Source organism: Ctenopharyngodon idella, chromosome 10, assembly GCF_019924925.1.
Source record: "Ctenopharyngodon idella isolate HZGC_01 chromosome 10, HZGC01, whole genome shotgun sequence".
NCBI classification, from domain to species: Eukaryota; Metazoa; Chordata; class Actinopteri; order Cypriniformes; family Xenocyprididae; genus Ctenopharyngodon; species Ctenopharyngodon idella.
In genome coordinates this window covers 18,899,012-18,919,228 of record NC_067229.1, presented here as the reverse complement: position 1 = coordinate 18,919,228, position 20,217 = coordinate 18,899,012, and the positions used below count along the sequence as shown (strand labels likewise).

The 20,217-nt window shown below is 35.8% G+C and overlaps 1 protein-coding gene across 1 annotated transcript; it reads right to left on the bottom strand.

The window, feature by feature from the left end:
• Positions 1-348: 348 nt before the first annotated feature.
• nicn1 (nicolin 1) lies at positions 349-11,061 on the bottom strand. The gene is given in 8 exon segments (XM_051908669.1): positions 349-772; positions 852-899; positions 901-957; positions 2,862-2,930; positions 3,711-3,824; positions 7,897-8,067; positions 9,711-9,843; positions 10,844-11,061. Coding segments are annotated over 7 exon segments (627 nt in total). The 5' UTR covers positions 9,837-9,843; positions 10,844-11,061; the 3' UTR covers positions 349-730.
• Between the last annotated feature and the right edge of the window lie 9,156 nt (positions 11,062-20,217).

The following is a 20,217-nucleotide window of genomic DNA, read 5'->3' as shown; positions in this document are numbered from 1 at the left end:
GAACATGTCCATTGAGTTTTAATTAACACAAAGTGAGATGCATTTTATTAACATTTGAAAAAAAAGACATCAAACGATGTCAAAAGTTGCAAGAGCGATTCACTTTAAAATTTCACCATGAAGATTATCTTAATATTTAGTCTGGCATTATGTGGTGGATAATTCCTTTAGACAGAAGTAGCAGCCTAATTATCTAACCTAATTCTGTGGTGAAAATATGACAATAAATCTTCAGACTGAACGTAACGGTGCATCAATGTAATTACATACTTAAAATAGTAAAATAGATAAATTAGTATTATTTACAAACGACAGTCTAAGATGAATGAGAAACATTTGCAGTCTATGCATGGATGATTATTTTTATTAAATGTGCGATCACAAATGTGTAAATAAATACATAAGTAATCTTAATATACAGACTCCCCATAACTTTTGACCAATGAATTTTCCAATCGTGCTGTGCTCAAAGTATCTGGTTTGTAGAGTCACTAATGCAGTTTATGAGAATTATGTCATTTACATAAGTTAAGTAAGTTTAAAATATTCTCTGAAACCTAAAAATAAATAAGTAGAATAAAATAACAAATACACAGTCCTATATATAAAAAGTAATTCCAATATTGAATAAAACTATCCTGGTGCAAGTGGTTTCATCTCAAGAAATGAAATTATAAACTGAATGAACAGATGATGAAGTCAAAGTATGGTTCAGTTTTCAGCATTCCCGTTATGTGTACGACAGTAATTTGACGTCATAAGAGCCTTCCACCTGAAATTGGATGTTTAAAAACACGTTAATTCAGTTCAAAAGAAAGATAATGGTACGGGTAAACAATAGTGTAACTCACATCGAAACGTCCGATGGAAGCCGCAGTCTGGCTTGCCTGCATGATCTCAGGTGAGTGCCCACATCTGCTGAATGCTGGAGGAAACCGTCTCTGGATCAGGAAGTCCCTGACCAACCAACACACAAACACACACACAAACAAACAAACAAACAAACAAACAAACAAACAAACATTAACTGCGGCATTTTATTAAAGGTATAGTGCACTCAAAAATCATCATCAGTTACTCAACCTGACATCATTTCAAATGTTTAGCATTTTGCTTATGTAAAACACAAACAAGGAAAGTGTGTGTGAAGTAAAACAAAATTAACCAAAACTAAATAAAATGGGAAAAATCATTTTTTATTTGTGGAGTTAAGTTTCAGATTCAGTTTTGACCAGCAAGTGGCAGTAAAGTACTGCCATAGAGATGAGAATAATTATTATTGTAAGAATCAATATTTTAAAAATATTTGTTCTAAGGAGTGTATATTACTCATTTTCAAATAATATGTATTCATCACAAAAAAACACACACAAAAAAACACCTGCATTTAATGTTTAACAGTATTGGTCTGAATCAGGGGTGTCCAATCCTGCTCCTGGAGAGCCACTGTCCTGCAGAGTTTAGCTCCAACCCCAATTAAACACACCTGAACCAGCTAATCAAGGTTTTTAGGCATACAGGAAACTTCCAGGCAGGTGCGTTGTGGTAATTTGGAGCTAAACTCTACAGGACAAGTGGCCCTCCAGGACAGAGTTTGGACACCCCTGGTCTAAATGATGATTTTGTTACTGGTGGTAGACCAATATGGGTTTTTAAAGAAGGTATATTATGCCTTTTTTCAAAGTCTTGATTTTGTTTTTGGGCTTTACTAGAATAGGTTTCCATGCTTGTATGTTTAAAAACTCAGTTTAGTTTCGGTCTTTATGAAGCCCCTCCCTCTGAAAAGCACAATATGCTCTGATTGGTCAGCTGGACCAGTGTGTTGTGATTGGTCAACCGCTTTGAACGTGTTTGTGAAATGTCACGCCCCTTTCCAAAACCACAAGTTTCAACACACTTATGCAACTCAACCAGGCCCCATCCCATCTCTCTTTTTTGTGTGTGTGTGTGTGTGTGTGTGTGTGTGTGTGTGTGTGTGTGCGCGCGCGTCTTGGGTGGGAATTATTTAAATGAGGGATATTGTTACGTGTTTGTTCCCAGAAGAAAACTCAAGACAACAGTGGAGGCGTTTCGGGGGGTTCAGAAACAGTAAGCACTGATATAGAGAATAACTGCCTTTGGAGAAACTTTGAGCTTTGTAACTTTGCAGACTCAAACAGCAACATTACACGCTAAAGAAAGTTGAAAATGTAAAAAGCATTAAACAGGTCCTGTTTAATGTCTATATCAACAAAGCTGGGTGGCCCATGCCCATATGTATAATGCAAAATAACAATTACAAGCAATAAGAAGTTCAGAAAATTCCTAACATTAAATGAAAACTTATTTACACAATTTTTTAAATTCCAAGCTCATATTCGCCTCATAGTTACCACTGAACAGGTCTTTTCCCCCAATGAAATACTATAGGTAAACAACAAATTCTGAATTATAATTACTTCCTCTGCTTTTCAGGTGGTGAATCTGTTTAAATAAACATTAAGTTGAGCATTCATCAATAAAGCTATGGAGACACTTTCAAACCATCAAACAAGCATCTTACATTTCTAATGCAAATGACAGATAAATGAGAACTGGGACATGGCCTCAATGCTCAGATATTGAAAAACAACAACCTGTGAGTTTCATACATTTCCGTAATTATCTTTTCATTCTGTTCTTGAGCAATATTTTTAATTAACACCTCAGAGCTGCATAAATACATAGGAACTACAGAGACGCTTGTGTGCTGCTAAATGAAGTGGCACTACCAGTCTTTAAAGGGAGCATTGTATATGCTATTAAACAACAAGATTTTCAATATTCATTAGATGACAACTGTTGTGCATTATACAACATATTATAAGACACAAAATACTCACATTCAAATCAAGAGGTTCTTCTACAGGTGTGAGAGTGGATAACCAGGCAGGAACATCTCGCTCTGAGTCCTGGACAGACAAAAAAAATAAATAAAAATCCACTGAACATCCACTGAACAATGTTTGGCGAAATACTGCCTCAAACAAAACAAAACCAAGCAAAAATGCAGAAAGGAGAAAAAGGAAAAAAAAACCCATCAAAACAAAAACACTGAGTACTGAAAAGACACATATACTAAGCAACTCTGTAGGTTTTGGTAAAATACTGCTTTAAACAAAACAAACGCCAAGCTAAAATAAATAAGTAAATAAATAAAAAATCAAAAACAAACTTTGTTGGTTTCGTAAAATACTACTTCAAAAAACAAATGTAGAACAAAAAAAAACAAATAAAACAAAACGTCAAACAAAGACAGAAAAGCAAATTAAGTAAGTAAATAAATAAATAAAGCAAGCAAACCAAAAACAAAGCAAAACAAATCCAGCTAGGAACATCTCGCTGGACAGACAAAAACAAAACAAACAAAACAAGAACCAAGCAAACAAAACAAACTCCAAACAAACACAGAAAAGCAAACAAAATCGAAAACAAACTTCAAACATACCAAAGCAAAACAAAACCAGACAGGAACGTATTGTTCTATATACAGAAAAATCTAAACTAACACACATACTGATCAACTCTGAAAACAAACAAAATCATAACACAAGCATACAAAACAAACTCTGTATATATTTAGAGTTTATATTTAATCTCTATACTATATATACTAATTATATAAATTATTTGTTGACAGACATAATTTTGCGATTCCTTTTATTTTGTGACATAAATGACAATGTACGTACCTCTTTTGCACAGGAGTAAATGTTAATTTCCTCAATGCTGAAATTGAGCCATTCTGAGGAGGGCTGTCGCAAGATGAGTCTAACTGTTGTCACATTATCAGGCTCCGTCAACATCTGAAAAGCCAAATATAGAGAAGAAAAGATCTCAGCAAGAAGTGACACGAAGTTGGGGGAGAATTTTGGGCCTTTCATGCAGCTATCAAAGTAACAAAGGAGGTTAAATTAAGAATGAACGTCGGAATTTAACAGAGACACTAAGGATGTGCATTTCAAAGCTTTAATTAACTAGACAGAATGAAAACCTGATAAAAGAGACAGTTTCATGTAGTAATCTGCAAAATTGCTCGAAACAATTGACATTTGCATTCGGGTTGATGACTATGGAGTGTGAAAGTTTCCTTCTACTTCAGCTGATAGTAGTGATACTAGGACTGTTTCTATACATTTATTGCTTAGTGCTGTTCATGTCACAGAATTACCCTGGAAAGATCTTCTGGGACCACACTGTTGTTTCATCTCTAATGATTATGTTTACTGTATTAAGGCCCCGATATACTTCCAGCGAACGAACTGGTGTGTTGTCATTTCAAACAAAATCAGGCCAAAACAAAGTTCGTTTGGTGTACTTTCTGTAAAAGTTCGCTGCAGCTGGCAAACACCTTTAAACTACCATTTGGTCCGTGACAATTACGTAATAGGTGGGTGTTGTTCTGAGGCCCTGCCTTCTTTGAAAAAATAAATCTTCTCAGGTTAATTTCTTCTGCTCAGTCCGTCGAAGTCAGACGTCCACAAGGAAAAACATGAATGAGACCTGCTTTATAGTAGATATTGTAAGTTGTAATTCTAACTGAGACGCTGACACTGTTTTTTGTTTTTTTTTCATGTTTAATACTGTAAAGCTGCTGCTTTAAAGTAATCTGTATAAAGTGCTATATAAATAAATGTGACGTGATTTGACTGCAGTGATGAATTGCAGAACTGGTGCAAACATCCACATTGCTATGATCAGATGCTTCCTTAACAGTTTTTTTTCTCACCACTGTCATTTTTGATGTGTGTTTATTTTGTTACTGAGAGGAAAGCAAACAGCACATATTCACATATTCATCAGAACATAGCTCTCAACAGCGTGGATGGGATGTTCACTAACAGTAAACCGTTGGTTACTTATTTTGAAATTCTTTTTACCCCAAAGCAAAGAGCAGAAAAGAACGTTGTCATGAGAATATCGGGGATTATATAATATGAACACAAATACATATATGATAATACAAGATCAAAAGAGTGGGATCGTAAGACTTTTTAACATTTTTTAAAGCATTTATTGGATCCAAAATATAGTAAAAACTTTAATATTGTGACTATTGTGATTACTTTTTTTTGTATTCGAATATGTTAAAATGTAATTTAGTGATAAAAGCTGAATTTTCATCAGCCATTACTCCAGTCTTCAGAGTCACTTGATCCTTCAGAAATCATTCTAATATGCAGATTTGATGCTCAAGAAACATGTCTGATTATTTTCAATGTTGAAAACAGTTGAGCTGTTTTCATATTTTTGTGAAAACTGATACTTTTTTGTTTTTTCAGGATTCTTTGATGAATAGCAAGTGATGAATAGAAAATGTCCAAAAGAACACTTATTTGGAATAGAAATCTTTTGTAACATTTAATATGTCTTTACTGACACTTTTTTGATCTATTTAAAATAATACTGACCTCAAACATTTGAATGGTAATGTATATACCATAAGATTGACATTTATAGATGGACAATACATAGGTAAATAAATTATATAAAACAAAGGATTGCCTTTTTTCAGAGTAGTAATAATTTGAGCAAACAGCCAAAGTAACCAAGAAGCTGACACTACCTTCACCAACCAACAGAATTTCAAGAATTTACATGAATACGCCAAAAAAGGTGACACAGCAAAAATGTCTCACTTTTGTACACTTGGAAGACGTTACTTTTTCAGAGGAGTAACAGAGGCTGCAAAGACTGGCAAGTTATCTGCTTGTTTTCTCAGAGATCTGAAGAGATTTTGAAGTCTGTCTCCAGGGAAACCATGTAAATGCACTACGACTCTGAGCATGTACCTCTTTAAATCATTTGTGCTAGTTCACACAAAAATGAAACATCTGGCATCCCAGATGTTTTTTATATATATATATATATATAGGGTTTTATTTAGGTCTTGCTGGCATTGTTTTTAAATTCATCTTTTGTGTTCCACAGTACAGAGAATGTCAGGTTTTGAAGTAAATTATGACAGAATTTAAATTTTTGGGTGAAGTAATCCTATTAAATTCAATGACACAGTAAGGCTCATATAAGTAAGAAGACATCCTTATAATTATAAAGACCCGCAAGGATGTTGTTTTCAATATGTCTACGTTTCTTAATAAAAACTTATTTATCATTGCAGTGTCCGCTGACATCAAAAAATGGCTTACACAGATTATGGCAGATAGGGTGAGAGCTATGTGGCATCCCAGGTGGGTTTTTCGATGCAAATTTCATTGGATGACACTAAAGGTGCCCATACAGTGCAGAACTCAGCGTCCAATCATCTGAGAGTTCACTTGAGGACGCACGTCTAATATCTTTGTGTCTTTGAAACTGAGCTAAAAAGCATCGAGGGAGCCTGATCTCAATACATTAAAGCAGTCATTACAGGCAACTCACAGATCAAAGACCGAGACATCAGATCCCCGGAGAGCTACAAATAGGCCAAATCACTGTGATGACAAACAAAATGTTCTCCGAGCTGCTGCAATTATACTGGGATGGCTGACAAAACGGTTAGAGTTTTTAATTGAAAAACTGAAGATATACTGCGGACACAATTGCTGATGTTGTCTTAGAGGTAATGATTGAAAAAGATTAAAAATATAACATCTTTTGCCTGCTCACAAAAGCAGTAATTATGACATATACAGCTATTTGTCATAAATAAATTGTCATAATTTGAAGAATTTCAAATCTCGCAATTCTGACTGCATTTCTCACAATTCTGAGTTTATATCTCACAACTGCGAGTTTATTTCTCACCATTCTGACTTTATTTCTCATAATTCGGTTTATATCTCGCAATTCTCTCGCACGTACCTCTATCATTCAACATGAATCCAAATGTTCCATGGTCACAATGTAACTTTTGCTTACTAACCAATTATTTCTCTTGTAAACAAAACTTTGTACTTCACTTGTCAAAATATTCACATAAAAAAGAATCATACGTGCAAAAATGTGTTACGTCGTACCATAGTGGCAGCTGACCGGCACAGCCCTACGCGCAGTAGTTACGTTTGGGATCATTTTACTTTAAATGATGATAATGTTAATTGCAAACTTTGCGATTGTGTTTTAAAATACAATACTACAACGAGCACCATGATGACAGGATATGAAACAGCCAACAATAACCAACATTTAAAGTAAAATTATCCCAAACATAGGCTATGGTGCTCTAACATCATATGATCATAATCGCATTGATTCATTTTACAATCCTGCTACTAGTTTTATTTGTATGTAGACTAAAAAAAAACATTTTCATTCAGGTGAGGAAGCTGGCATTTTGAGCATGTGCACATTTTGTCATGCCGGTGACTATATGTCATTGCAGTATATGCATCATGCAGTATTAAAGGTATAGTTCACCCAAAAATGAAAATTCTGTCATCGTTTGCTCACCCTCAAGTTGTTCCAAACCTGTATACATTTCTTTCTTCTGCTGAACATAAAGGAAGATATTTTGAACAATATGGGAAACAGTTCTGGGGCACCACTGACTTCCATAGTATTTTTTTTTTCCTACTATGGAAGTCAATGGTGCCCCAAAGCAGCCTAGTTACAAACTTTCTTTAAAATATCTTCCTTTATGTTCAGCAGAAGAAAGAAACTCATACAGGTTTGGACCAACTTAAGGGTGAGTAAATGATGACAGAATTTTCATTTGTGGGTGAACTATCCCTTTAAGGTTAATGATTAATCGTTAATTTAAACGACGATCGATCATGGGAATGATCGTAAATTGACATCCCTAGTTTAAACCCCCATAAAGGGACTGTTATTCTTCCATGTAGCATAAAAGCAGAAGTTTAGCAGAATGTGCATGCTGCTCTTTTCCAAATGATGAATATTTTGGTTTCTCGTTCTCTCTTGGTGGCCTTGTCCTACCTGTTGTCTGTAGATGGAGAAATAGTCATGTGATCCGGCCTCGGCGTGTGGATTAGCCATGAGGCAGTAGTTTCTCAAACAAGTGACCCACTTAGCAGAACTCTCCTCTCTCCGCTGCAAACGGACCGTCAAATATGCTGTGTAGTAGTTCTTGAAAGAGATTTCCTGAATCTAGACACAAGCACAAGGGATATACCAGCAAATCTGTGTAATAATATATAGATATTGGGCATCAGTAGCAGCATTTGCTATGGCCTCGCAACAGAAGGGGCCTCTGCTTGTGCTCAAAAAAAGAGCACCACCCCCCCGCCATCCCAACGTGCACACTCCAGGGTTGGAAATTACTGGGACTTGGGAGCAAAAATGCCACCAAAATTAATAAAATGCTCCCAAAATTCAAGATATATAGGGCAAAAAAATGTCCCTGTATGAGTTCTTGGTTTTTAATATTTATAATAGCTTATATTTATGTTTATAAGTCAGAATGCTGTTTTCCCGAACATCAGCACTATTGCAAACATGATAGCCTATTGATTTTATACAACAGTGCAGAGCAAAAAATATATATATGGCGTCTGAAAGTTGTGTGAAAATGTATGGAAAAAGTTGGTTAAAAACACTTTTGGTGTTATTTCTAATGAGAAATTACTATTGTAGCAATACAATATTTACTCCGTTATCACCAAAGCTTGCTATATTTTGTTGTAGATCATTAAACCTTTATGCTGCCTCAAAAGTATGTCTGAAATCAGTTTTGTGAGGAATAAAGCCGCGCATACCAGCCTCCTAATGTTTCTGCCTTTGCCTCATAAGATGCAGTAGTCTAGCGCGTTGGCTACACATTGTCATGTTGTAAATAAAACAACATCTGTATTGCAAACCCCTCTGTGTTGCGGTTGTTGTTGGCGTATACCAATGGCTCTGGCGTATACCTTACCAATGCAATGTCACTGCCATAGAAACCAATGCATATATACCACAAAATGAAAGAGCGGCATGGGACACACAAATCGGATCTGAACAGTTGCGAAACACAATGTGGACAGTCAATTATTTTAGATCAGATTCTAATTGGATACACAGATAATCGGATTTAGACTGACAGTGTAAACGGAGCCTGAATGATTGAATGACTCACTTGTAAAGACAATGATTTGCTGCCACCTACTGGCAGTTTTAGTTTCATTTCATCTATTAATTTTTCTATATTTCTAAAAATCATTCCTGCAGTCCACCATGTTGCAAGAAAGACTGTCTGCACTTGCCCAGATGTCCAATTGAACACAACGTTATGAGATCGCTGGATAAGCTTTTGCAGCACGCAGTTATCTGAAAGCCAAGTTCTAAACGTCAAATTCGGAATAAGTGCAAAATATTTCCTCTTAATGTAGCCTATTAATTCACTAATTCCTGTTCTCTCATTTTTATTTCTTTGTTCTCAAGCCTAACATTATGGCTGTCCAAGGTGCTATCTGAGGGGAAGACTGAATTGACGAAGATTGAATGTTGATTTGTTTTCGGTCGCAATTGTAATGCGTGGATAGTGGTAGATAGAATGCATTTATAAATGTGACTATTAAGAATGAAATATGAGTTAACGTTAACATTACAGATAATTAGATAATTAAATAATTGCAGTCGCATTGCATACAATAGGATTTGTCTGTCTTTTTGACAGACAAACAGGCTCTGACTCTTTGTTTGAAATGGGCCTCTGAACTGCAAAGGCCCCCTCTGTCGGGCATTAATAAACCCATGCTGGTCAATCAATAATTGTAACCTTTATGAACTGATGTACTGTGATAGACACTCACGTTTACAGGCTCAGCAAGGGTGATGTCTGTTATATAGACACCAGCGCGAGATGAATCAGATACAGCATCTCCAATCTGCAGTGCGACAGGTGACTTTATAGTACAGCTGACTGCTTCAGCACTCATTATTGACCTGTGATGAGAAAGAACATCTAAACTCAACTTCATAAACTTCACAGACACTGATCCGTGTTATTGATCAAGACCTCAGGCTTTATTATAAATACATTATTTTAAAATCTATAATTTAATATTTTTTGGAAATATTAATTTCATTATTTTTTATTTTAAAATCATTTTTATTTTTAGTTATCTTTTGTTGTGTTGTTACTATCTGTACAATAAAAACAACAATAATTAATAATAACAATAACATTTAAAATAGCATTAAAAATGCATTTAAAAACAACATTTAAAAACTGAAAATCTAGCAGTTCAAGCATGCTTCTACAACATATCTATATTTAAAAATATTAAGTTATTTTATGGCTTTTCAGCAATAATTTAAATTATAAAACAATTAATTCAACAATTCATAAAACTATATAGCAACACGAATGCTAACGTAAGGTGTCTACAATTTTGCGTGTGTGTGTGTATATATATGTGTGTGTGTGTGTGTGTGTATATATATGTATGTATATGTGTGTGTGTGTGTGTGTGTATATATATATATATATATATATATATATATATATATATATATATATATATATATATATATATATATATATATATATATAATATGTGTGTGTGTTCTGTAGTGATTACATACAAAAAGCTTTATGAACAACATTTATGTTTTAATATTTACAAATCTTCAAGCATTTTCAAATCATTTATTCAATATTCTGAATCTTTTTCCTCTTTTTACTGTATTATTATTATTATTATTATTATTATTATTACTATTTATAATTTATTTAATATCTAAGTTTTACCCTGGAGGACAGTAAACACAAGCAAATCTGATCAAAGCACCAAAGCATTTTGCCAAACAAACAACACCTGATAATACTGTCTGTATGGCAGAAAAAAGGGCGTTATGGACATAACGCATCTGTGCATGTTGTCTATGTAGGCGGCTCACTGAGTTTTGAAACACGGCCAGCATCCATCACTGCAGTACTTACTGTAATATATTCAGCTGTCTGACTCGTTCTTTGGACTAAAATTATCTTGTATTAAATAGCCGAGACGTGCCCTTAAATGGTGCTGAAGCGCTTTAAAGCAGCAGTGTCATTTCGGTCATCTGTGCAGGAATTGGAAGCAGCTTTATGACGGTTTATGGCTTCGTGTGTTGATAAATGCAGCTCCGCATGCCTCTTCCGGTCTTTTCTGTGACGTGTTTCTCTTAAAGAGCCAGTGTCTTTGAAGTAAAAAAAAAAAAAAAAAAGTTATCACAGTGGGATCCTGCTGTTTATTTCATTGATGGGTAGAATGCTTAACATAATAAATAAAAACTAGTAGTTCAAACAAGCTTCTGCAACATAGCCTGTCTATATTTTAAAATATTGTATGTTATTTATAGCTTTTCACAAGTAACACATAAATTTATAAAACTACACAGTAACATGAATGCTAAATTTGCGTAAAATCATGTGATTTAATATTTATAAAAAAAATGTATTTGATTAGAATAAAATCCATTGAAGTGTAAATATTATTACCAGTGTTAATCACTAAATAATTTTTGTTCCCTCAGCAAGCTAGCATTTCTTGTGTAAACTACTGTCGCAATTATTCATTGTTGAATCCAGTGAGTTTAGTTCATCAAAAGGCTAGAGGCAAAATGAAAGGCAAATAATGTAATAAATGTGGTGGCAAATCGGCTGTTTATGCCACTGTTTTCACTTTTTTTTTTTTTTTTTTTTTTTTTTTTTTTATACTTTAGCCTACTCAATTTTCTACTACGCTGTACTCACTGTCACCGGCAGAGAGCACTAACGCTCTTCGGTTGTGAACTCTGTGGTACAGTATGTGCTGAACTCAATGATTGGCTTTATCTCTTATATAAAACACATTTCTGTTCCACCACCGTGTAACCTATATTGTTCGGCATGCATGACATAACATGCTCTTTCTGTCAAAGTCATGATAATTAAGGATCCATAATTATTCATGAGATTCATACTAAAACCATTGTTGATTCATAGGTACCCTTGATAGAAAGAAAATGATTTTCTTGTATTGCAGTGTTATAGAAGGCTTTTTTGTCATGTGTATCAGATCTATACGTGCATACACATTTTTAATTAATTATAACATATTGTTACTTATATTGTTATATTTTGCATTTTAGTAATATTATTAGCTATTATTTATTCTGCCTGTATGTGTGCTGCACTGAATCATAAGTTTTTAAAATGAATAATCACACTAAATAAATTTAAACACTGAATTGACAGCCCTATTTATTATTATTATTATTATTATTATTATTATTTATTATAGTTTATTTATTATTGTTGTTTTATTTTTAACTAAACGCCCAGGACGTTGCACGCATCCGGTAGGCCTATCTCATTATGCAGAAATGAATGACAAATTCAAAAAACAGCAATTCCCAGGTTCGCTTTGGGAATGGGAATGCAATATTCCCCCTGATGTGCCAGTACTGACCGAGTGGAGCAGCTAGTATTTTAAGGTGTAGAGTTTATTTTTTTATAGAAGTTGTGCACAGTTGGGTTCACTCTTCTACAGTAAAGGTTTACGCGCGCGGTCCAGAGTATTATACACCCCCTCAGAGACGTGCTACATCGTTCGCTCTGGCTGAAAAGCAAAGAAAAATACCTTCAAGGACAGCCTAGAGAGGAAATGAAGACAACTCAATGGGGAAGGATTTATCAACAAACATGTTTTCAAATGAGTGACTGAGACCCAGGCACCCGAACAGTGCGTCTGACTAGATCACCCCTTAAGCCCCGGGTATACTTCACTTTCCGCGCCCGGACGCGTCTCGCGCGCAGTCGCGTCCGCGCATCTTTTAAAGTAAAGCCCCGGGTATACTTCGCTTTCCGCGCCCGGACGCGTCTCGCGCGCAGTCGCTTTCAAAGTATACTTAACCACGGATGCGCGCGGATGACCGAGTTCGACACATGCGCAGTACAATTTTTTTTTTTTTTTTTTTTTTTTTTTTTTTTTTTTTTACCAGACATCGTGTCATCAACGGGACATTCGCAGGGCAGGATCGGAGAAGAAAATTTGGGCTGCACGCGGAGGGGTTTGCGGCCAGCCGCGGTGCACGAACGCGGACGGCCGAAGTATACCCGGGGCTTTACACTTAATGCGTCTGCGGTGCATTAAGCCCCGGGTATACTTCACTTTCCGCGCCTGGACGCGTCTGGCGCGCAATCGTGTCCATGCATCTTTCAAAGTATTCTAAACCACGGATGCGCGCGGAACAGTGAATAGAAGTGGAGAAGAGAACCAGAACTTCCTTTCTCTACTCTTGTTATTTGATGAACATTTGATAGTGAATACTGTGTGAAAACAATAAATATTGTTGGACTTCCTTTCTTCTGTGACAACTGTAAAGTTACACAATGCTTTCTGTCCTGTACTCTTTTGATACAATTACATTAACTAATTATCATTACTTGAATTTTTTTAATGTGATTGCAGTTTTAATTAGCATACCTGATTAGCCTGATAGCTTGGCTTATAAACTAAGCTTCTGAACTTACCCAACATGTATTCACAACAATCTTTACGTAAGTGTTAAATGTCCAGATATTTCAGCTATTAAAAGAACAATGTATTCGATACAGCTGGACGATTAATCGTTAAAAGATTGTGAACATTCAGATCTGTGTAGGCGCATGCCGCTGAGCCAGAGAGAGCAGTTGTCATGAATTGGTTAGGGATGGGCAATACCACTTATTCTGTTTTCGATATGATACCGATACTTTCAAGGCCAAAATCACCGATATCGATACCGATATGATACCTCTAATCTGAATTTAAGTTATTAAATAATTAGTAATTTAAATCCTTAAATTATTGAATTACTATGAGTAAAATGGGTAATGGTGCCCACTTAACATTATATTTGAAAGGTATTTTAACATTTAGTACGCCTTAATTGCAATTTATTAGATTATATTTTTTGTTTACACAAGGTTAAAATGTTTATTTGTAGTGGTAACCATGGAAATCTACAAATACTATAGGCTTAGCTGAACTATGGTCACTGTAGTAATGGTTCAGTTTCATAAGGGACTGCCAGTGACAGGCTGTTACAGCCATAAAATGCAAACTTTGTATTCTGACAGTGTAGTTACAGAACAGAACATCAATACGAACTTTTAATTGTTCAATTTAAATAAATGTAATTGCAAAAACTATGTGGGCTATACTATTTCATTTTGTTTGTTGTGAAATAACTCAAACATATTATGTTTTCTGTTAAGCATTGTTCAGGGCTGCGTTTCCCAAAAGCATCAATGGTTTCTTACAATATTAAACGCATGCAGCCGTTTGAATGTAGTGTTGGAAGTGAGGGAACGCTTTCTGTGATTGATTGGTTCTGACTTGCAGCATTTGTGTGTTCAGATGAGCAGGAAAATAGTTCTACTACAAATTATTCGCTAACAGGTTATTTGTCCAATTCAATGCATATTGTATGCATTAAATTTATTGTTAATTAAACGAAACCACTGGTAAAAAAAAACAAAACAAAACACACCTTAGTATCGATATTTTTATTTGAGTATCGATACTTTCGATAATCAACGCCAATATCGATATATCGATATGCCCATCCCTAGAATTGGTACGAAACCACTTCGCAAACAGTATTTCAACCACACAGTATCATTATTTCTGCCTTACAATAATTCAAATTATCACAGAAGTACTGGGATAAAAGTTTATAGTTCGGATATAAACACTGTGTCTACGGAAGTGATCAAAATAGAGTAAATACCTTTTGAAAGTAACTTGATGCTTCAAATAATGATTATATTAATTACATCATTACGCTACCAGGTGGCGGCAAGTGACTGTTAAAAATGTATTTGTTACTGAATCATTCATTTAAGAGATTTGTTAAAAATCTCAGATTCATCCAGTAATGAAACAAGTGAAGTCTTTAGGAGTCATGAAGTCATTTATTAAAACTGTTTTTTTTTTTTTTTTTTTTTTCATTATTAATTCAAATTAATTAAATATGTTTTAAATAAACTGCAGCAATTAACATTTTGTCAGAAATTGTGATTCTCAATTTATCCAGAATTGTGCATCTCTTATATTTGATGTTCAATTATTCATCTCTTATTATTCTTCTCATTATTAATTAACAATTTATACAGTGAAAGAAATTATGACTAATTTGCTTTGTTATGCTAATTATTATGCAAAATATATAAAGTAAGCAATTATGTAAATATTCTAGTTAATATTGTTAGGCTACTTAGTATAACTATTAAGTGACAGTTGATGGAGACTCAATTTCGACATTACACATTTTGAAATGCAACGGCACTCAGTTGATCTAGTGTCACTAATAACTGAATGCAAGTTCACCCTCTGGCTAAATGATCGTAAAGTATGGCATAAAGGTTAAGTGTATTATTCCTGTGCTACTAGCACGAAAAGGACTGTAAAAATACACTCACTTAATTGGTTGAGCCAGTGTTACTGTTGTCGAGCGGGTCAGTATTCTCATACAAACAGCAATGTTTTGATGGCAGCACAGTGTTTACACTTCAGGGGAACATGGAAAACATAGTAATAGTTGTCTCCTCAGAAAAGTATTTTAACATTGGGGGGAAAAAAAAAAAGACCTTAAAATGTTCAGTATCTGTACAAATATGCTATATCTTGTCTGTATCTGTACAAATATTTCAATTAGGAATATATAAACATCAGCAAAACATGAGGAGGATTTTTGCATACGAATGGTTTTTGGTTGTGCTGCACTCAGTTTATACCCCAATTCCCATTTTAAGGGAGTCTCTGCTTTATGAATAATAGATGATTTTTGTGTAGCATACTTCCAGTATGTAGGTCATTTAGGACTTTGTATCTGAATGTGCTGCTAAAACGTTACAGGCTCATTGCCTCTAGCTCAAATGTCACTTCCGTCTCAGCATTTGTGTTGTAGTTTCGGAAAAAATCCTATCTGCTTTATCGAGGAAACAATTTTATCAGGGAGATACTGAAAAAGGAGACAGCTAATGCATGCTGCAGATGCTATTATCAAGAGATCCATTAACTGCATCACTGTGTGAAGAATAGCGTCAAAGTGTGCATGTGTTCATTGTGCATGCATTGTGAATCAGGGTGAAAAATGCTACTAAGTGCTTTCAGCCAACGCTAGTGCTAAGCTGATTGAAGTATTGTGAAACATTTTGAAAGAAAAGAAACATATTTTCTTCTTTCATTATTTTTGTATCTGGTTTGAACATTCTGTTGATTTTATGAATTGTTCTCCCTTGAAAATAGGTTGGAGATAGCTTAAGAATCAAACGCACATGCTAAAGACGCAAATGGACAAGCTAAGAGAACTGATCCACAGAGGTCAAATTCATGTCTTTTAGTGAAAATGTCTTTAAGATTTAGTCAATATTTTGTCATTTCATATTTATGAGGTTAATATGTGGCATTTATGACTGCGTAGCTTAAGGCAACAACATTTTCACAATGTTAGACTTTGTGACTAGCATGTAGTTTCGAGTTCATTTCTGCGTTTTCTTCATTGTCTGTGCAGCAGGTAAAGGTTGTAATATCACATTATTGTTGCATCTGTAACAGAGCTGACATAGCGCAATGAAGACAAAAGCACAGAGAACCCAACTGCAGTTTATTTACAGTGAAAATCCAAAAACATACGTGACATATACCCCCTCAAAGGACGGCTCCAGATGCCCTAATGGGTAGTGTTGTCAACAGTACTGACTTCGGTACCAAGTCGGTACTGAAATTTAAAAAATGTGACGCTTTGAGCGCTGTTGAGTGGATTCGTAAACACCTCTGATTGGCCTTTGTGTTCACACGCTCATCAGATATGTCTCTGATTGGCTACAATGATCAATGCACGGGACTGCATTGAAAGCGCACAGAAGCGTTTGATTTTGAAAGTGGAAGCGGGAGCGTTTGAAAGCAGGCGTCTATCAGCAGATCGGTCCGCTGATAGATGCCTGCTTTCAAACGCTCCCACGTGTATCCGTGTAAGTGCTCGATGAAGAGCGTCATTGATGACTATTTACAACATGTTTTTGAAGCGTTGATCATTGTAGCCAATCACAGACATATCTGATGAGCGCGTGAACACAATGGCCAATCAGAGGTGTTTACAATTCCATTCAACAGCGCTCAAAGTGTCATATATTTAAAATTCCAGTACCAACTTTTTATCAAGTCGATACTTTTGACGACACTACTAACGGGTGGGTGAGATGGAGAGCCAGGCCCATGAAGAGTAAGAGGGTCTCGATCATGGCTTGGACCATGAAGCGAGGGAAGGTCTGGACCATGGAGTAGAGGTGGGCCTGGACCGTGGAGCAGTGAAAGTGATAACCATGAACCGTTGAGGGGGGGCCGAGGCCATGAAGTATCAGGTGGCCATGGTAAAGTCAGCGGATTTGGGGACAACCAGGGCGGAGTCAGTGGATGAGATGATGGCAGATCAGGCAGAATAGCTAACAGAAAATCCTTCGTGGCCATGACATGGAGAACAGAAAGTTCGCAAAGCGTCTCTGTGGCCGTGATATGGAGCGCAAAAAAAATTTGTGAATGGCCTCCATGGCCATGACATGGAACACAGAAAGTTCATGAACAGACATGACAGCGGCTATAGTTAATTAATATTACATAGGATGCCTTTAAAGTGTTGAAAAATCACTTTTAAAAATGAAAAGTCTGTCATTAATTACTCATCCTCACGTCGTTCCAAACCCGTAAGACCTTCGTTTATCTTCGGAACACAAATTAAGGTATTTTTGATGGTATTAAAGACAAAGTTAACCTTAATTCTGTTACGTGTGTACATCAGAACGCTTAAGGTTGTGGAACGACATGAGGGTGAGTAATTAATGACAGAATTTTCATTTTTGGGTGAACTAACCCTTTAAGTGCTAATTAACCTGTTAGCAAAGTGGCTCAGTTCAAAACTTGTTCAGCTCAAGCAGATCGATCCCCAACATACTATGATTTGATCATCTAAATGAGTTCTTTTACATTTTTCTTCTTCTAAAAGAAAATTTAATCATTTAATTGTCGCCATGATGTATCTTATTTGCCTCGTCTTCATTATCTTCAACAAACTAAAATCACACTGTTGGTGAACTGATGGAACATTTATGGGGTAAGAATTGTTGCATTATTCCAAATAAATAGATTGAGATTCACAAATAAATGTAAAGAGATTCACAAAAATTAATCAAATTCACAAATAAATAGATTAAGATCCACAAATAAATGTAAAGAGTTTCGCAAAAATTAATAGAATTCACAAATAAATAAAATTAAATTAAAAATAAATAAATAAATAAATAAATACATTTACAAACCTGATTCCAAAAACGTTGGGACACTGTACAAATTGTGAATAAAAAAGGAATGCAATGATGTGGAAGTTTCAAATTTCAGTATTTTATTCAGAATACAACATAGATGACATATCAAATGTTTAAACTGAGAAAATGTATCATTTTAAGGGAAAAATATGTTGATTTTAAATTTCATGGCATCAACACATCTCAAAAAAGTTGGGACAAGGCCATGTTTACCACTGTGTGGCATCCCCTCTCTTTTTACAACGTCTGGGGACTGAGGACAAGTTGGTCAAGTTTAGGAATAGGAATGTTGTCCCATTCTTGTCTAATACAGGCTTCTAGTTGCTCAACTGTCTTAGGTCTTCTTCGTCACATCTTCCTCTTTATGATGCGCCAAATGTTTTCTATGGGTGAAAGATCTGGACTGCAGGCTGGCCATTTCAGTACCCGGATCCTCCTTCTACGCAGCCATGATGTTGTAACTGATGCAGTATGTGGTCTGGCATTGTCATGTTGGAAAATGCAAGGACTTCCCTGAAAGAGACGACGTCTGGATGGGAGCATATGTTGTTCTAGAACTTGGATATACCTTTCAGCATTGATGGTGCCTTTCCAGATGTGTAAGCTGCCCATGCCACACACACTCATGCAACCCCATACCATCAGAGATGCAGGCTTCTGAACTGAGCGCTGATAACAACTTGGGTTGTCCTTGTCCTCTTTAGTCCGGATGACATGGTGTCCCAGTTTTCCAAAAAGTACTTCAAATTTTGATTCGTCTGACCACAGAACAGTTTTCCACTTTGCCACAGTCCATTTTAAATGAGCCTTGGCCCAGAGAAAATGCCTGCGCTTCTGGATTGTGTTTAGATATGGCTTCTTTTTTGACCTATAGAGTTTTAGCCGGCAACGGCGAATGGCACGGTGGATTGTGTTCACCGACAATGTTTTCTGGAAGTATTCCTGAGCCCGTGTTGTGATTTCCATTACAGTAGCATTCCTGTATGTGATGCAGTGCCGTCTAAGAGCCCGAAGATCATGACCCTTATGCACAGAGATTGTTCCAGATTTTCTGAATCTTTGGATGATATTATGCACTGTAGATGATGATAACTTCAAACTCTTTGCAATTTTTCTCTGAGAAACTCCTTTCTGATATTGCTCCACTATTTTTCGCCGCAGCATTGGGGGAATTGGTGATTCTCTGCCCATCTTGACTTCTGAGAAACACTGCCACTCTGAGAGGCTCTTTTTATACCTCATGTTGCCAATTGACCTAATAAGTTTCAAACTGGTCCTCCAGCTGTTCCTTATATGTACATTTAACTTTTCCGGCCTCTTATTGCTACCTGTCCCAACTTTTTTGGAATGTGTAGCTCTCATGAAATCCAAAATGAGCCAATATTTGGCATGACATTTCAAAATGTCTCACTTTCAACATTTGATATGTTATCTATATTCTATTGTGAATAAAATATAAGTTTATGAAATTTTGTAAATTATTGCATTCCTTTTTTATTCACAATTTGTACAGTGTCCCAACTTTTTTGGAATCGGGTTTGTACAAATGTGTTTTGTCACAAACCCAATTCTGCCTGGCATTCATTTGTAAATCACTTCTTGGGCATTTGTAGATCCCTGCATGCATTTGTGGATTTTGAAACACTTCTAGCATCGACGTGCAGACAAATCCACAAATAAGTGGACTCCACCCACCGTTTACTCAAGCCAATCGGATAACAACTACATTGCCTTGCCAATTGTAGCATGTTCTTGCTACAACCAGTCATTTTTGGCTTTACACTTGGGGCAGGAACAAATTTATTTTGCACCCCTGAAAGGAACTGTGTATTCTGTGGGCGCTTTGTTCGAATTGAGCTGTTTGTGTGGTTAAACACCCTGTTTCCAAAAGATTATTGGAGTTTAAGGCTTCTTTATGTTTCCATCAGGATCAGTGAATCAGAATAAACTCAAGGATTATACACAAATTATGATCATCACAGATCCCG